Raw genomic sequence first — 15,435 nt, 5'->3', positions numbered from 1 at the left:
CCCAAATACTTGTCAAGGGAAGTAGTACAACGGATGCCGGAGATGGATGTGAGAGTGTTGATTTTAATCTAATTAATGTAAATGCTAATGTTTGCAACAACTAAGGCAAGCCCTAACCTTATGCATGGTAGTTAGCTTTACAACAGGTGAGAAAGTTGTACGGGTAATTCACACCCTCTAATTGAGTGTAACCTTTGACAACTTTCAATTTCATTATCCATCGCTTCTTGCGAATGAACAAAACATGCTGCATTAAACCAATGCAGCACTCAAACAACGAAGTTATAAAAGAAAAATAATATTTATGTGAAAACTATTTACTTCAATAAAAGACAAAGAAAATGATGTTTCAGGTATAAAAAAAAAAAAAAAAAAAAAAAAAAAAAAAAAGAGGAATGGAGAGAAGGTCTAGAGAGGCCCTCTCCTTAGTTAGTACCAAAAATATTGTCGGGTTTTATGGTAAAATAAGAAGAAGAATGCTAATAATATCTCTGTTAAGAATTAAAAAAAATGAATTTCTATAGAAAATTGATATAATTATTATTTTATTGTTAAATTTGGTAAGGACGAAAAAGTGACATTTTTTTTTATGCGGATAAAAAATATTTAACTCATTATTTTAATAGTGAAGACTCAATTTGAAAGTTAATCAATACAATGGATATCTTATTGTTTGTCGGAAACAAAAACATGATTAGCTACAAATAAGTATAATAAAAAAATATGAAAATATATAATCGATCCAAAGGATGGTTAGTGAAATAACTGATGAAATTTAATCTCAACACGTCTATTATTCTTTGAATTTATTAAAATTATTTTGTATTGTGTTTACGCAACTTAAACAAATTAAATCCCAACTCTCTGTTGGCCTGATACCCTATTAAAAAAATATAGGGAAATGCTAATTTGTATCATTAGGGCGGACATATGTTAAGAAACCTGACTGAAAATTTTGTTTAAGTAATTGTGCCAATTCATTCGTGTAAAAATTAAAAATTAATGTTTTGTAATAAATATTTACAATTCTTAATGCATATGACCTAAAAATAGTTTTATTGTTCTGACTTGTTTCGCAAGTGACTAGTTAACTAATTCCACATGATTCGGGAAAGGGTACTGCGAATACTTTCAGAAAAGGAATGGAGAGTCTTCATTTTCACGATTGAGCTAGAAAGGTGTTTGTTTCTCTGCTTTTCAAATTTCTCTCAAGGAATGTATTTGGTAATACTTTTGTTGATTCTTCGTGGATAAAGCTGTGAAATTTTGTGACATTGGTTTGGCTAGATTGGTGTTTGATAAGGATTTGGCGGTTTCGAAATGTTTAGGGTTGATGGGTATGCCTGACATGGTGAGGTTGAGTTTGCGTTGAAGGTGTTTGATGAAATGCCGACGAGTGATAAGTTTGCTTGGACGGGTTGTGCAAATGTGGCAAGGTTGAGGTTTTGAGAGAGAGATATTTGATCGGATGGTTGACACTGATAAGAGTTTTGTTACTTGGAATGTTACGATTAATTGGTATATGAAATCGGGGAAAATTGAATTGGCGAGTGGATTGTTTGAGCGGCCTGCTAGGAGTTTGATAAGCTGAAATTCGATGATAGATGGATATCAGCACAATTGCTGTTTTTCTGACTCCTTCTTTGTTCATTCAATGAAGGATAAATAATTTTTAACTGCTCCTGTGAAATCCGCTGTTGACAAATTTCAACTTGATCCCGAATTCCTCAAGGTAACTAACCAGCTCATTCATTGTTTTATCATCATTGTTTTCGTGATTCATTTTCACTAACCGATGAATGATTTTCACTGAATTCGTTTTGTTTAGGTTCGAGGATTGGTGAATCAACATTTAGTTCTTTTAACTATTTTGTTAACAATGATATCAAGAAAATTGTTCGTGATAATAGTGTTATCAGAGCCTCTGGGTACCCGGATATATAACTAAGGTATGGAGTCTCACTCACTCCTATCATGCCTGCCTCATGTTTGTTTTAATGTTTCTCAACTTACGTTGCATATTTGGAACAAGTTTTCGAAAATCATTATTACTTGTTGTTAGTATTATTATTCATTTCCAAGAAAGTTATACTTCCGGTGTTTTTATCTGAGAGCAATGTTGTTAAGTAGCAGCTATAGTGACACTACCGCTATAGAGTAGCTGAATTTGGAAAAACCGCTATTTTTCCACGGTTCACTATTTAGTACAAAATGTTGTCAAATAGCGGCAATAGTGACACTATAGCACTATAGCATAGTGGAATTTTAACAATCCACAATTGACAACACTGTCTAAGTGTAACATTCATATACAGAGTGTTCCAGACACTGTCTGAGTGTACTCTTATGTTGCTTAGGACTTTTATGCTAAATTTTAAAAAAATTTATTCATTTGTGAACTTATACCTTCTTTTCTGACTTCTTCTTTGTTGTAGTGGGGCATGCTTTGTCCCTGTAACACTCCTGAAGGTGAATCTTGTGGACTAGTAAAGAACCTGGCTTTGATGACTCATGTCACCACTGATGAAGAGGAGGCCCTGATAAGTGCTAGGAAGTGATATTTTCATGTTATATTTTAAGCACTTTTGTTACTTGTTTTGCAAGAAATTTAAGGAAAAGCCGAGATAAAAGTGATAATTGCCTTATTACGCTTTAATTGCCTTACTTTACCCAATTGTGCAGGATTTAACCTCAAGACACTAAGCAAGCATGAAAAAGCCAAGAAAAGTGCAAAAGGCCGCAAGCACTACACTGCTCGCGAGGCGAGCACAGCAGCTCGCAGTGGCGAGCTTCAATTGAAGCCACAAAGCCGTGAGCACCCCCTTGCTCGCGAGGCGAGCAGAGCTACTCGCCGTTGCGAGTAAGGGCGGTTTGACCCTCCCAGGGTGACGTGGCAGAAGCTTAATGGGGAAGGAAACAGTACTCGCCATGGCGAGTAAGGCTGCTCGCGAGGCGAGCTCAAGCATAGTGGGAATTCTATAAATAGCCCACTTGCTATTCTTTGTAAATATCTAGGAAATATCTAGGGTTTCTATTTTCTTCTTAGTTTTTCACCTTTAGATATTTTTAGAGAGAAAATAGGGTAGTTCTTCATAGAGTGATTTTGGTTTTGGAAGTTGGATCTTTATTTCTTTGTTGAGACATCACAAGTGTAATGAATCCTTCCTTTTCAATCCATCCTTGCAAGGCTTCCATGATGATGTGTAGCTAAACACTCTTTGTTAGGATGAGAGGTACTTGATCTTGCTAAACATGTAATCCTTTTGATCTTGCAATATATGATTCTAGCAATTTATATTCAATATTGTTGTTATTCTTGTGTTAATGCTTTCAATAAGATTCAAGATGATTTGGACACAAACTCTTGAATCTAGAGCTAGAGTAGCAATATATCTTAGGTTAACTTACTTGACATCTTTGTTAATCTTGTGATAATCACCATAATCAAGAGTTTAATGCTTTCGGATGCTTAATCAGGCTGGACACGGTCGATTAAGTTATCCGATCGACTTTGTTATCGTTTAAGGGATTTGGACACGAATGTTTAAACGATAACTTAGAAATAATTATATCACTTTGGACACGAAGGGTAGTTTAGAATTGATTGTGATAATGTTGTTTACAAAGCTAGAATTCGTATGGATCATTAGGTTACGTGTGACGCTTGGTTAAGGAACGCTACTCCTAACAAGTTTCAATCCTTATTTATCTCAACTTTTATTTTTTGCAATTAGTTTAGTTAGTTACATTTCAATTCAAACAAACAAGTACTCTTAATACTTGGAATGATAGTCGATGTTAAACTGTCATTGATAACGCACTATTCCCTGTGGAGACGATACAAAAATACTTATCTTGTTTGATGCAAAACTACTTCATCAGGCCCCCCTGATTTCTCTGGTATGTTTTATGTGTTTGATGTCACAGGATCATGAAATCTTTTAATTTATTGTTTATTAGTATGACTATCTGTAATTAGCTACTATAGCTTGTAATGACTTGCTTGTTTAATCACATACATTAATTGAACACCTAAAGGATAAATTTGAGAATTATGGCATTGTTGTGTGATTTACAAGGAAAAAACATTGATTAATATTATGCCTGTTTTGTAACCAATTTATTGGTGTTCTATCCAAAAAGTGGGGTTTATGAACCCTTCACTCTTTTCATTGTGACTAAATTTCAATTCAATGCAATTAGTTATAGCCATGCAGTGTTGCCAATAGCTCGATATAGCAGCTCCTGACCACCATAGGACATGCAGTAGCAGTGCAGTTAGTGTGGTGGTTACGGCAGCTGCTAAATTGCCACACCTCATAATGAGATCAAAGGTTAAAAAAATTCCAAAAACCCTTGTAGAAAACACTAGGGTCAGTTACAATTGGTTGTTGAGTCTTAACGTATATAGCAGAATTAAATAATATAGACTGTATAAAAATTTCTATATAGTGACCATCACACTATTTTCAATGTGTTTTTACACTTTTGGGGTCAGCCACTATACTCAGATGTCTGAGATTGATAATACCGTGACCATGAAACTCATTGAGGATTAAACTCTTGAGCAGTTGATTATTTTTCATTATAATCGGACCAACCAGCCAGTCTAATTTGATTTGGACTGGACTTATGTGTGTTCTAGTCACAATATTGGATTGTTTGTCATCAAATCGGTGCTGCATCAGCAAACTGTGACGACACCAAACCAGAAGCAGCTTTGCTGGAAATTTGAAAAAGGTGGAACTGAAATGTTGAACGTTCAATTGAAAATATTGAATCATAGCATTCATTACATGTGAGAGTATAGTAGCTTTAGCATGGGTTGTTGTTCATAACAGCGTGTAAAGTGCCGCATAAGTACTAAAGAGTTAGTTTTTTATGTGCTCATAAGAACTGTTTGCTATAACTGTTTTTATACAGAGGGTCTAGGATAGCATCTAAGCGAGTGAAGGTTTGCAGATCTATTAATTCCTATAGCCTAAATCTTTAGACTAAAGACTTTAGAGTCGAAATTATCAGAAGTTTCAGTTTTCATTCTAATAGCATGCACTTTTAGTAAACTGTTCCCAAATTTCGATGTAGTGTCCAAATAGAAACATCTTTGGAGGAACATCTCAGTAAACTGTTTCAACATTTAGCTCTGGCTTCGTTAAAAGGAACATCTTTGGTGATGTAGTGCTTGCAACTAGGGGATAAACATTTATAGCCTGTGAGATGTAGTGTACGTTTGATTTGTAGAAAGAGTTCAGGTATGCTCCATTTAGGCAATGCTCGAGGGTAACTATGAGAGAGAGAGCAATGACAGATCTATTCATAAATATCTATGGGAGAAAGAGAGAAGCAATGATGGATCTATTCATAAATATCTATGGGGTAATCACGATGAAATTTGTATAACAAAATTGTTGTCCACAAAATATTATAAATTACACATTTTATCAATCATGATATGTTTCAAACAATTGGGCACCAAGTTTAAAACATGAGGTTCAAAGAAATTCAATAATTTTAAGTCTTCCCTGCTTTTCTCAAAGTCTCTTTGTTTGGAGCTATTTATTTTTTTCTAACAATCCGGCTCCATTCGGATCAACATGGGCTATGTCATATCAAACAATGTCAACCATACAATATAGTCACAGCATTCATATATGAAATGATACTTTGACAAATAGATTTGACAACAAATTTGACGATAATTTAGAAGGTTAACACAATTGAATATATATGTTTAATATATATGGTTAATTATGTTTAATAGATGATTAGTGAATACAGTTATATTTTGCAACTCATTCAATATCCACTCAGGTTATTAATCACTATTTTAAATGTTATTAACCACACTTTTCATTTGCTCAAATTCAAATATACAGGATTTTTAGGTGTTTAAATATATATAATTTTCATTAACTACTATTGGTGTTGAAATATACTACTACACATTAAAATTGTGGTTAATCTTGACAAAAATAAAATAAATTTTGGTTAATGACATTAATACTAATTTTTGTAAGTGAATGTTTAATGAGTTTTGACACTTTGTTATATCCATTAACCATCAACTAAACGTAACTAAATAACCATATATTTAAATTGTGTTAACCATTCAAATTGTTGTCAAAATATTACTTTTTAAAAAAAATTCTAACAAGTGTCCTTTAAGAAAAAAAAAATAGTAATAATGTATTGGAACTTGTACAATCAATTATTTAAAAGCCTAAAAGATACACTTTTCAAAACAAAATTTCCTCTTTTAGACTCCTTAACAACTTCAAAAGGGCGCTTGTTAGCATACTTTCTTATATCTCATACTCTTCTAATTTTTAAAGTTGTGTCCACATACTCTTATGTCACAAGTCTTCTTATATTGAAACTTCTACAAGCCAAGTTGATATGGTTAAACTGTAGTCCAAATACTTTCTGCCTATCATTTAATAGCATACTTCCCTGACTTTTTCCAATTTATCATGTTTGGAGCTATTTCTTTTTTCAAGCTTTCCCATTAGCCAACATCTTATATAAGCACACTAGAATATCTCAACTATCCATACTCCCATTTGAATTAGATATTTTTCTCTGATCCAAACAATCTTTCACAATGACCATTCTTACTTCACAATTGTCAATTCTGTTGCTTCTATTGTTATCTCTAACTACATTTCACAAAAGCATGTGCAGCAATCACACATTGGTTTCATGCAATGAGAATGACCGAGAAACTCTGTTAACCTTCAAACAGGGCCTCAATGATAGTCGTGGTTGGATATCACGTGGTCAATCAAAAAAGATTGTTGTGCATGGAAAGGAGTCCATTGTGACAGCATTACAGGCAGAGTTACAAAACTTGATCTCAACAACTGTTTTTGGAAGGTAAGATCAATCTTTCCATTCTAGAACTTGAGTTTCTGAGTTACTTGGATTTGAGCATAAATAAATTTGATGTGATAAGAATTCCATCCATTCAACACAACATCACACATGCATCTAACCTTGTGCACCTTGACTTATCCTACACCGTAGTTACTGCTTTGGATAATCTTGGATGGCTTTTTCCACTTTCTTCCTTAAAAAATCTCAACCTCAATGGAGTTGATCTTCATAAGGAAACTAATTGGCTTCAAGCAGTGGCTACACTTTCTTCCCTATTAAAGTTACACTTGAGTAAGTGTAAACTGAACAACTTCATCAACCCATCTCTTAAGTATTTAAATTTGTCTTCACTTGTAACTCTTGATCTTTCTTGGAACAACTTCACATCTCCTTTACCTGATGGGTTTTTTAATCTCACCAAAGATATCACCTATCTTGACCTTTCGGTTAGCCATATATATGGCGAGATGCCTTCAAGCTTGTTATACCTTCCAAATTTGAGACACCTTGATCTCTCTTATAACCAACTACAAGGTTCAATTCCAATTGGAATCCACCAACTAGCACATATCGAATACCTTGATCTTAACAAAAACCACTTACACGGATCAATTCCGTATGGAATAGGCCAACTAGCACATATTCAATACCTTAATCTTTCCAAAAACAAGTTAAGTGGTTTCATTCCTTCTACTCTTGGAAACCTCTCATCCTTATATTCCTTATCTATTGGCTCAAATAACTTCTCTAGTGAAATTTCAAACAAAACTTTTTCCAAACTCTATAGTCTAGGTTTTCTAGACTTAAGTAGTTTAAATATTGTATTTCAATTCCATTTGGATTGGGTTCCTCCTTTTCAACTAGGTGGACTTTATTTGGCCCATATAAATCAAGGCCCAAACTTTCCATCTTGGATTTATACACATAAGTCACTAGAAGACTTTGACATATCGAGCTCGGGAATTTCATTGGTAGATAGACATAAATTTTTTAGTCTTATACAAGGAATAAATAATCTTTATTTGTCAAACAATTCGTTTGTTGAAGACATATCAAATCTAACGCTAATGGGATATGAAATATGGTTGGATCACAATAATTTCACCGGGGGACTCCCAAACATATCAGCATGGACCAACCTAGTTGATTTGTCTTACAACTCCTTCTCAGGATCAATTCCACATATTTGGACGAGCCTGGAAAATTTAGTTTACATTAACTTATGGAGTAATAGGCTATCTGGCGAAGTTCCGACGGACCTCTTTGATTTGAGACAATTGGAAATGATTAACTTGGGAGAAAATGAATTTTCTGGAACCATTCCAATGAACATGTCACGATATCTAGAAGTGGTCATATTGAGAGCTAACCAATTTGAAGGGAATGTTCCACCACAGTTATTCAAGCTCCCGCTTTTGTTTCATTTGGACCTTGCACATAACAAACTTTCAGGATCTATGCCAGTGTGCAAATACAACTTGACTCATATGATTAATTACGATAGGTATTATTATGCTATGGTTTATTCTGAGACTAATGATGCAATTGAGTTGTTTACAAAAGGTCAAGAATATTATGTGCATGTTGTTAGCCCAGATAGGCGAACTATTGACCTTTCAGCTAATAACTTGTTTGGAGAAGTGCCGTTGGAATTATTTCATCTTGTCCAAGTTCAAACATTGAACTTATCACACAATAATTTGAATGGAACAATACCCAAGATGATTGGAGGCATGGAAAATATGGAATCTCTCGATCTCTCTAATAATAAGTTTTGTGGTGAAATTCCTCAGAGCATTGCTCTCTTAAACTTTTTAGAGGTTTTGAATTTATCTTGCAATAATTTTGACGGAAAAATCACAATTGGAACTCAACTTCAAAGTTTTAATGCATCGAGCTACATTGAGAATCCTAAACTATGCGGAGCTCCTCTCAGAAATTGTACCACGAAAGAAGAAAATCCTAAAACTGCAACGCCGTCTACAGAGAATGAAGATGATGACTCTATAAGAGAATCATTGTATCTTGGCATGGGAGTGGGATTTGCAGTAGGTTTTTGGGGGATTTGTGGTTCGTTGTTTCTTATTAGGAGATGGAGGCATGCATACTATCGATCTATTGATGGAATGGGTGACATGCTCTATGAAATTTTGATGGTAAAGTTAATTAGCTTTAACAGAAGTTGAGCTCCTGCTGGAAAAGGTTAGTTAGTGAATCTACTTTAAGTTTTATTGAACACACCATAGAGTATTTTGTTTTATTCATAAGTTATCTATGACATGTTTCATTGATCAAAGAGTATTTTGCTTGATTTTGTAATTCTATGCATAACTTACATATATTTTGTTTGCTTCATATTTTATCAGGTGGATTATGCATGTGGCAGATCCTCCATTGTTATACAAATTGAGGATATAATTTTCCAAATAGAGCCAATATTGTGATATCAGCAATTAAGAGTTGCATGAGCCAGGATTGCTTCATTTTTCACTTGTTAATATTTTGTTCATGGAAAACTTTTTATACAAGTCAGGGGAAGGTTGGATTCATGTTGTCAACTGTTTTTCTATGTATCTTCTTGATTTCTGTGCAAAATGTAGTGATTTTGGGAAGTGTTGCTCATGTTATGTACACCTTCTGGTCACTATTATAAGCAAAAATCTATATTTTACATTCATTCAATTAATGATGTATACAGGGGCGGAGCCAGGTTTTAAACATTGGGGGGACCAAGTCTTTAAAGGTAGTATAATTTAGCAAACAAATTTACATAATGGGCTTTTTTTAAAAGTGAAAATGATTTTTTTGCCACTAAAGACAACGGCCCAACATACAAAATAACACAAATGCTAATAATGGGGGGACCATATTCATAACCATGTGTAAATAGTACTATATAATAATGGTATAATAATAGTAAAAAAAAAATTAGAAAATTTGGGGGGGACCACAGCCACCCCTGGCCCCCATGGTCCCTCCGCCACTGGATATATATAGTCTTTATTATAGTCTTTATTTTACATCATATGAGATTTTCTTCACAGCTCTATTTATGAGAGAGATATACACAAATTATGTATTAGTGGAACTCGTCAGTGAGTTCAACTTATTAAATGGACACTTAACTGAGGTGGATAAATAAAGTAAATTTTGACTCCCAAATTTGTTAGTCCTTGGTTCAAATACCGAGTTTAAAAAAACATGTTACCTAAAAATACTTTTATTGCGTTGACTTGTTTTACAAGTAACTTATTACCCAACTCTTTAGCTACGAAGCATGGACACTGGACACAACATGAACATGATAGATTGACACCAAGTTCCTCAAGGTGATTACAAGTTGTCATATGTACTCAATGAACTAATTTCTATCTCCAAAAGTCTCCTTCTGCAACTCAACTCAAGGTCAATTTGGTAGTTTGAGTTTTCATCTTATGAACCACTATGAGATTAGTGTAGGGTATACACAAGTATGTGTTCAAATGTAAGTAGACATTGAATCAATTGTATGTAATCACATGTCAAATAGGGATAACAAACTTGACAATTGTCATATACCGGAAAACAATTGCAATTTTCCAATTTATTTTGTAATATTTTTTTAGTAGTTATTTTGTAATAATTTAAAATTTTATCATGTAATAAAAAAAGTAAACAATCTTATACAATTAAAAAAAACTCCTGAATTGGGGTATGTTTGCGCATAAATGCAAATATTAATCTATCAAGTCAAGTACGTCATTGTGCGTGACAAAATTCTCTCTCAAAACAAAGTCGATAATTTCCTTAAAAAAAAAAAAATTGATATTGTTAAACTGAACATGGGAGAGTTTGTGTGTACTTGCGGGCGCTGTCTCTGGTAGGCAAGGCATATGGGTCTCCTACCGTACGAGAGCAACTTTATAATTTTTTTTTTGGCTGCAAAATGGATTATAGCCCTTGGATATGTTTGAAAGACAATGGATGGTTGTGATCTAAAGATATCTTGACTTACCAAAATGTTATTACTTAAATTATAATAAATTATAATATTAATTAGTAAAGGGTGTTTTGGGAATTGTATTGAAAATTTGGAAATGTTCCCCAGGAAAGGAACGGTTAAGAGATATTGAAATGTAATTTTCTTAATAAATTTTATTGAATGTATAACTATTTTTTTCTGTTTGGTAGTGACCGAGGTTCGAACCCCGGACCTTTGTATATTTTATCCATTGTTCATACCAACTGACCTAAGCTCACGAGGACAACTATTTTTATTTTAATTCGTAACAAACAGGTCCTACGGGGGTTGTTATAATTTAAAAAAATCACTTTAAAAAACATTATATTGATACCAGCGAAAACACGGGCATTTCCGTGCCCGTCTTTTTACTTTTTTATTGCACTAAAGTTTAAAAATTATGAACGTTGTTTTTCAATGAAATTTTACTTTTGATTAAAAGTATAAATATAAATGATTATTGCTGTCAAATTATAACAAATCAAACTAACCTTGTTTATCGATTTCAATGACACAAACAATATAACAAAAAAATATAATTTAAGTTATTATCTTTTTAATGACACCAGCAACATTAATTAATTATTATAGAAAAAACTAGTGTATTTACCCGGTGTTGTCAGTGTTAGACATATAATTAAGGATAACCGAAATTTGGTATGCATGGTATCCATAAATAAAATTCATCACGGACTTGTACAAAACGAATATCTTAATGGGTACACACAAATAAAATTATTATATTTTTAAGTACCCGTAAATTAAAGATGCAAAAGCGGGTGAAATTAATTGAATTTAGTAAAATTTTCAACACATATAAAATACAATAAACATTTTTTAAGTATCCAGCCTCACATAAATCCGTACATGTTATTAAATTAGTAAAATTATACAATTGTCGTATTACTTAAATGAAAATCTTCAACCGTCATGAAATAAAATATAAATGGATTTTCTAATTAATGATTTTTGTGTGATTAGTAATTTGTTGTCAAAGGGAAAGTGAGTGATATAATATTTTTGTCTTATCAAAATAAAAAGAATAATTCTAAGAGGTGTCAGCTGAATGGTTAGAGCTTGACTTTGTAACTTCAAGAGACATTGTCCAAATCTCACATCGAACAATTGTAAAATGATCATTAGTGCCACAATTATTAATAATAAAATTTAAGGAATAAAGATTGTTTTTTTTAAGGAATATAAAGATTGTTGTTGGTGTCATTAATAAAAAAAAGAATTTACATTTTTTTTGTTATATTGTTGGTTTCACTGAAATCAATCAATCATCAATAGTCAATAGTATATATATAAAGTAAGATTTTTTATGCCACGTGTCGCTTTTACGTTTATTCTCAATATTTTTATTATTTTTTTATTTTCTAAAACTAATATTTTATTTCACATAAATATCTCTCAACAAACATCATATGTTACTTTGATTTGATTTTATCAACTAAATATTTTATTTAAGTTTTTAATTCATTTTTTGTATTTATGTACAGAGGTGGATCCCTTCATGGGCTGGGGTAGGGCACGACCCACCCGAAAAAATTTAAAAATTAACGACTATAAGTTTATTTTGTGAGATTTTATACAATTTTGTGTCTATTTTTGGTTTCAGCATATCCTAATTCCTGCAAAGTAGTGTAGTGGTCAACCCGAAAATTTAAATAATTTAATTATATGCTATTTTGCGAGACTTTAAACAATTTTTTAACGGTTTTAATTTGCGGCGGTTTCAAAAGTGGCATACGTGATTTTTGTGTTGCTTATACTTGAAAGGTTAGCAGAGGCTTATAGACCTTCGAATTTGAATGAGTTTCAAGTCTCCAGCATATTGTACCGTTTGCTGAAAATTTTCTCAGTTAATAATTTTGACACTCAATAATTTGGAGATTACTTTTTAGAGACTTTATGAAAAAGCATAGTCAATTTTGTGTTTATTTATCATAATAACAATCAGTGCTTTGAAAAAATAATTTAATTTGTTTGGATACTATATAAAATGAATTTTTTTGTTATAAAATTACCTTCATCTTTAGATATTTATTTTCTCTTGTCTTTAAAGAAACATATTTTTGAAAAGCTACCCTTAATATATTTTCATTTCAAAACCCACTTGGGTTACACTTGTGGTATTAACTTGGGACCTGGGAGTGTGCTCATCCTCAAAGTCTCATGTTTAATTCTTTCCGCTGATAATTTAGGTGGACTAATTTAGTCTTTTATAAAAGTCTTCTCATTTGAAACTGTTTTTTTTTTAAAAATCATTTTAAATTGTTTTAGATTTTTTTGTAGATCATGATTCTTGAAAACAGATTTAACAAACAAATATAATGCTCTTTAAAGTGATTTTTTTAATTTATAACCAACGGCCCCATAGGACCTGTTTGTTACGGATTAGAATAAAAATGATTTTGACATTAAATAATTCAGAGATTTCTTTTAACATTTTATAAAAAAATCAAAATCTATTTTGTGTTTATTTATTGTAGTAAAATAGTTTTTTGGAAAAAATTATTTTGTTTAATACAATTATATAAAAGGAATTTTTTGTTACAAAAATATTTTGAGCTTTTGATAGTTATTCTCTCTCCTCTATATATGATTTTTTGTTACAAAAGACACAAAATGGTAAAAATATTTTTTTGAATGGAAAAAAGTAAAAATATGTGTGTTAATAGCGTTTTATCCCCTATAATATAGGACATTTTTGGTTTTGCCCCCTATAAAAATTTCTTTTAGATTTCATCCTTGTAAAATAAATATTATTCAGAAATAGACCTTTGGCCTATCTGACTCAGCAGATTCGTTGATGTGGCGCAGACGTGGAAATATAATTTAATTTTTTATTTTTTTCATTTGTCCACATGTGTAATTATTTGACACATCATTAATTAATTAAAAAAAACCCCAAAATTTATGAAATTAAAAACATATATTTTATTCCCTCAAAAAAAATTATTAAACATAATAAAAAAATTGTTTATAGAAATTCATCATCATTATGGCTGCCCAGACTCTCACACTTTCTCCACTCATCTTCACCACTAGAGTCTTGCTTTCTTCTCTTCTACTTGCTTTGCAACTTCACCATTCAGTCATACTCTTTCTCTCAAACTCAAACCCAAAGCCTGTCAACAACACATTAACTTCATCATCTTACCTCTAACTCATTTCATTCACCCTTTTCTTCACTACAAAAACTGAAATTACAACAACAACAGTTTTAAATTCAAAATTGGGGAAAACTAATTTGGGGATATAAGGTTTGTAATTGGGTTGCAATTATCATCACCCTCAAAACTCTCTCGCTGCTAAGTCATGGGTTTGTGCAAATTATAGAGAAATAATTTATCTGCTTTTGGGTCATGAGATTGGGTTGATCTCTCCCTTTTATTCTACTTGCTCTCTCACTGCTTCAGATTTTGACATTCCTCCTTCCGGGTCGTCGTGAATTGGTTTTGGTGACTCTACGACGACTCTGTTTCAGATCTCGACTCTACGATTCTGCTTCTGATTTGAAGATTGAGTGGAGATGAAAGATGAAATAAACAACAAAGAAAGTTAAAAAAAATTACCATGTTTTTAATTTCAGGATTAATTATTTTAGGGTTAATTATGTTTCTAGTCCCTATAAAATAGCGACCTTGTAAGTTTAGTCCCTACTTAATTTTAATAACATTTTTAGTCCCTAATTTTGTTTTTCTGCACTGAGTATTAGTCCCTACTCAATTCAAATTTGTTTAATTTATGCTTAAACTCTTAAATTTTTGAACAATTTTTTGCAGACATGTTTAGAACATTACTAAAAGTTCGTCCGCAAAAAATTATTGCAAAATTTGATTTCTACATCCAGATTTTATTACTTTTTATCTTTAACTTTTGTCGTTTTAAAAAATTCATATTTAATTCATTTCATGTCAGAAAATTCTAAATTTTAGTAAACGAACCTTTCAGAGTGTTCTAATCTTGTCTCAAAAAAATCGTTCAAAAATTTAAGAGTTTAAGGATAATTAATCAAACTTTGTTTTAGCAGGGACTAAAATTATAAGTAAATTTTTTTTATAGGGACTAAAAATGCTATTAAAATTAAGTAGGGACTAAACTTACAAGGTCGCTATTTTATAGGGACTAGAAACATAATTAACCCATTATTTTATTTGTGTGTACCCATTAAGATATTCTTCTTGTACGTGATGAATTTTATTTGTGGATACATGCATACCAAATTTCGGCTATCCTTAATTATATGTCTAACACTTACAACACCGGATAAATACACTAGTTTTTTTCTATAATAATTAATGATTGTTGCTGGTGTCATTAAAAAGATAATAATTTAAATTATATTTTTTTGGTATATTGTTTGTGTTATTGAAATAGATAAACAAGGTTAGTTTGATTTGTTATAATTTGACAGCAACAATCATTAATATTTATACTTTTAATCAAAAGTAAAATTTCATTGAAAAACAACGTTCATAATTTTTAAACTTTAGTGCAATAAAAAAAGTAAAAAGACGGACGCGTAAATGCCCGTGTTTTCGTTGGTATCGATA

General features: G+C 31.9%; 1 protein-coding gene across 1 annotated transcript; it reads left to right on the top strand.

Annotated features, from left to right (window-relative positions):
• The first annotated feature begins 882 nt into the window (after window positions 1-882).
• On the top strand, window positions 883-9,468 carry LOC146897246 (uncharacterized). Its single transcript, XM_085736149.1, has 5 exons — window positions 883-1,732; window positions 1,829-1,949; window positions 2,436-2,534; window positions 3,883-9,075; window positions 9,240-9,468. The coding sequence occupies exon 4, from the start codon at window positions 7,341-7,343 to the stop codon at window positions 9,057-9,059; it is 1,719 nt and encodes a 572-aa protein (XP_085592275.1). The 5' UTR covers window positions 883-1,732; window positions 1,829-1,949; window positions 2,436-2,534; window positions 3,883-7,340; the 3' UTR covers window positions 9,060-9,075; window positions 9,240-9,468.
• The last annotated feature ends 5,967 nt before the right edge of the window (window positions 9,469-15,435 follow it).

This window comes from Medicago sativa, chromosome 8 (genome assembly GCF_051527215.1).
Source record: "Medicago sativa cultivar Bolivia chromosome 8, Bolivia_mono, whole genome shotgun sequence".
Taxonomy (NCBI): domain Eukaryota; kingdom Viridiplantae; phylum Streptophyta; class Magnoliopsida; order Fabales; family Fabaceae; genus Medicago; species Medicago sativa.
This window is presented reverse-complemented; position numbering and strand designations above follow the sequence as displayed.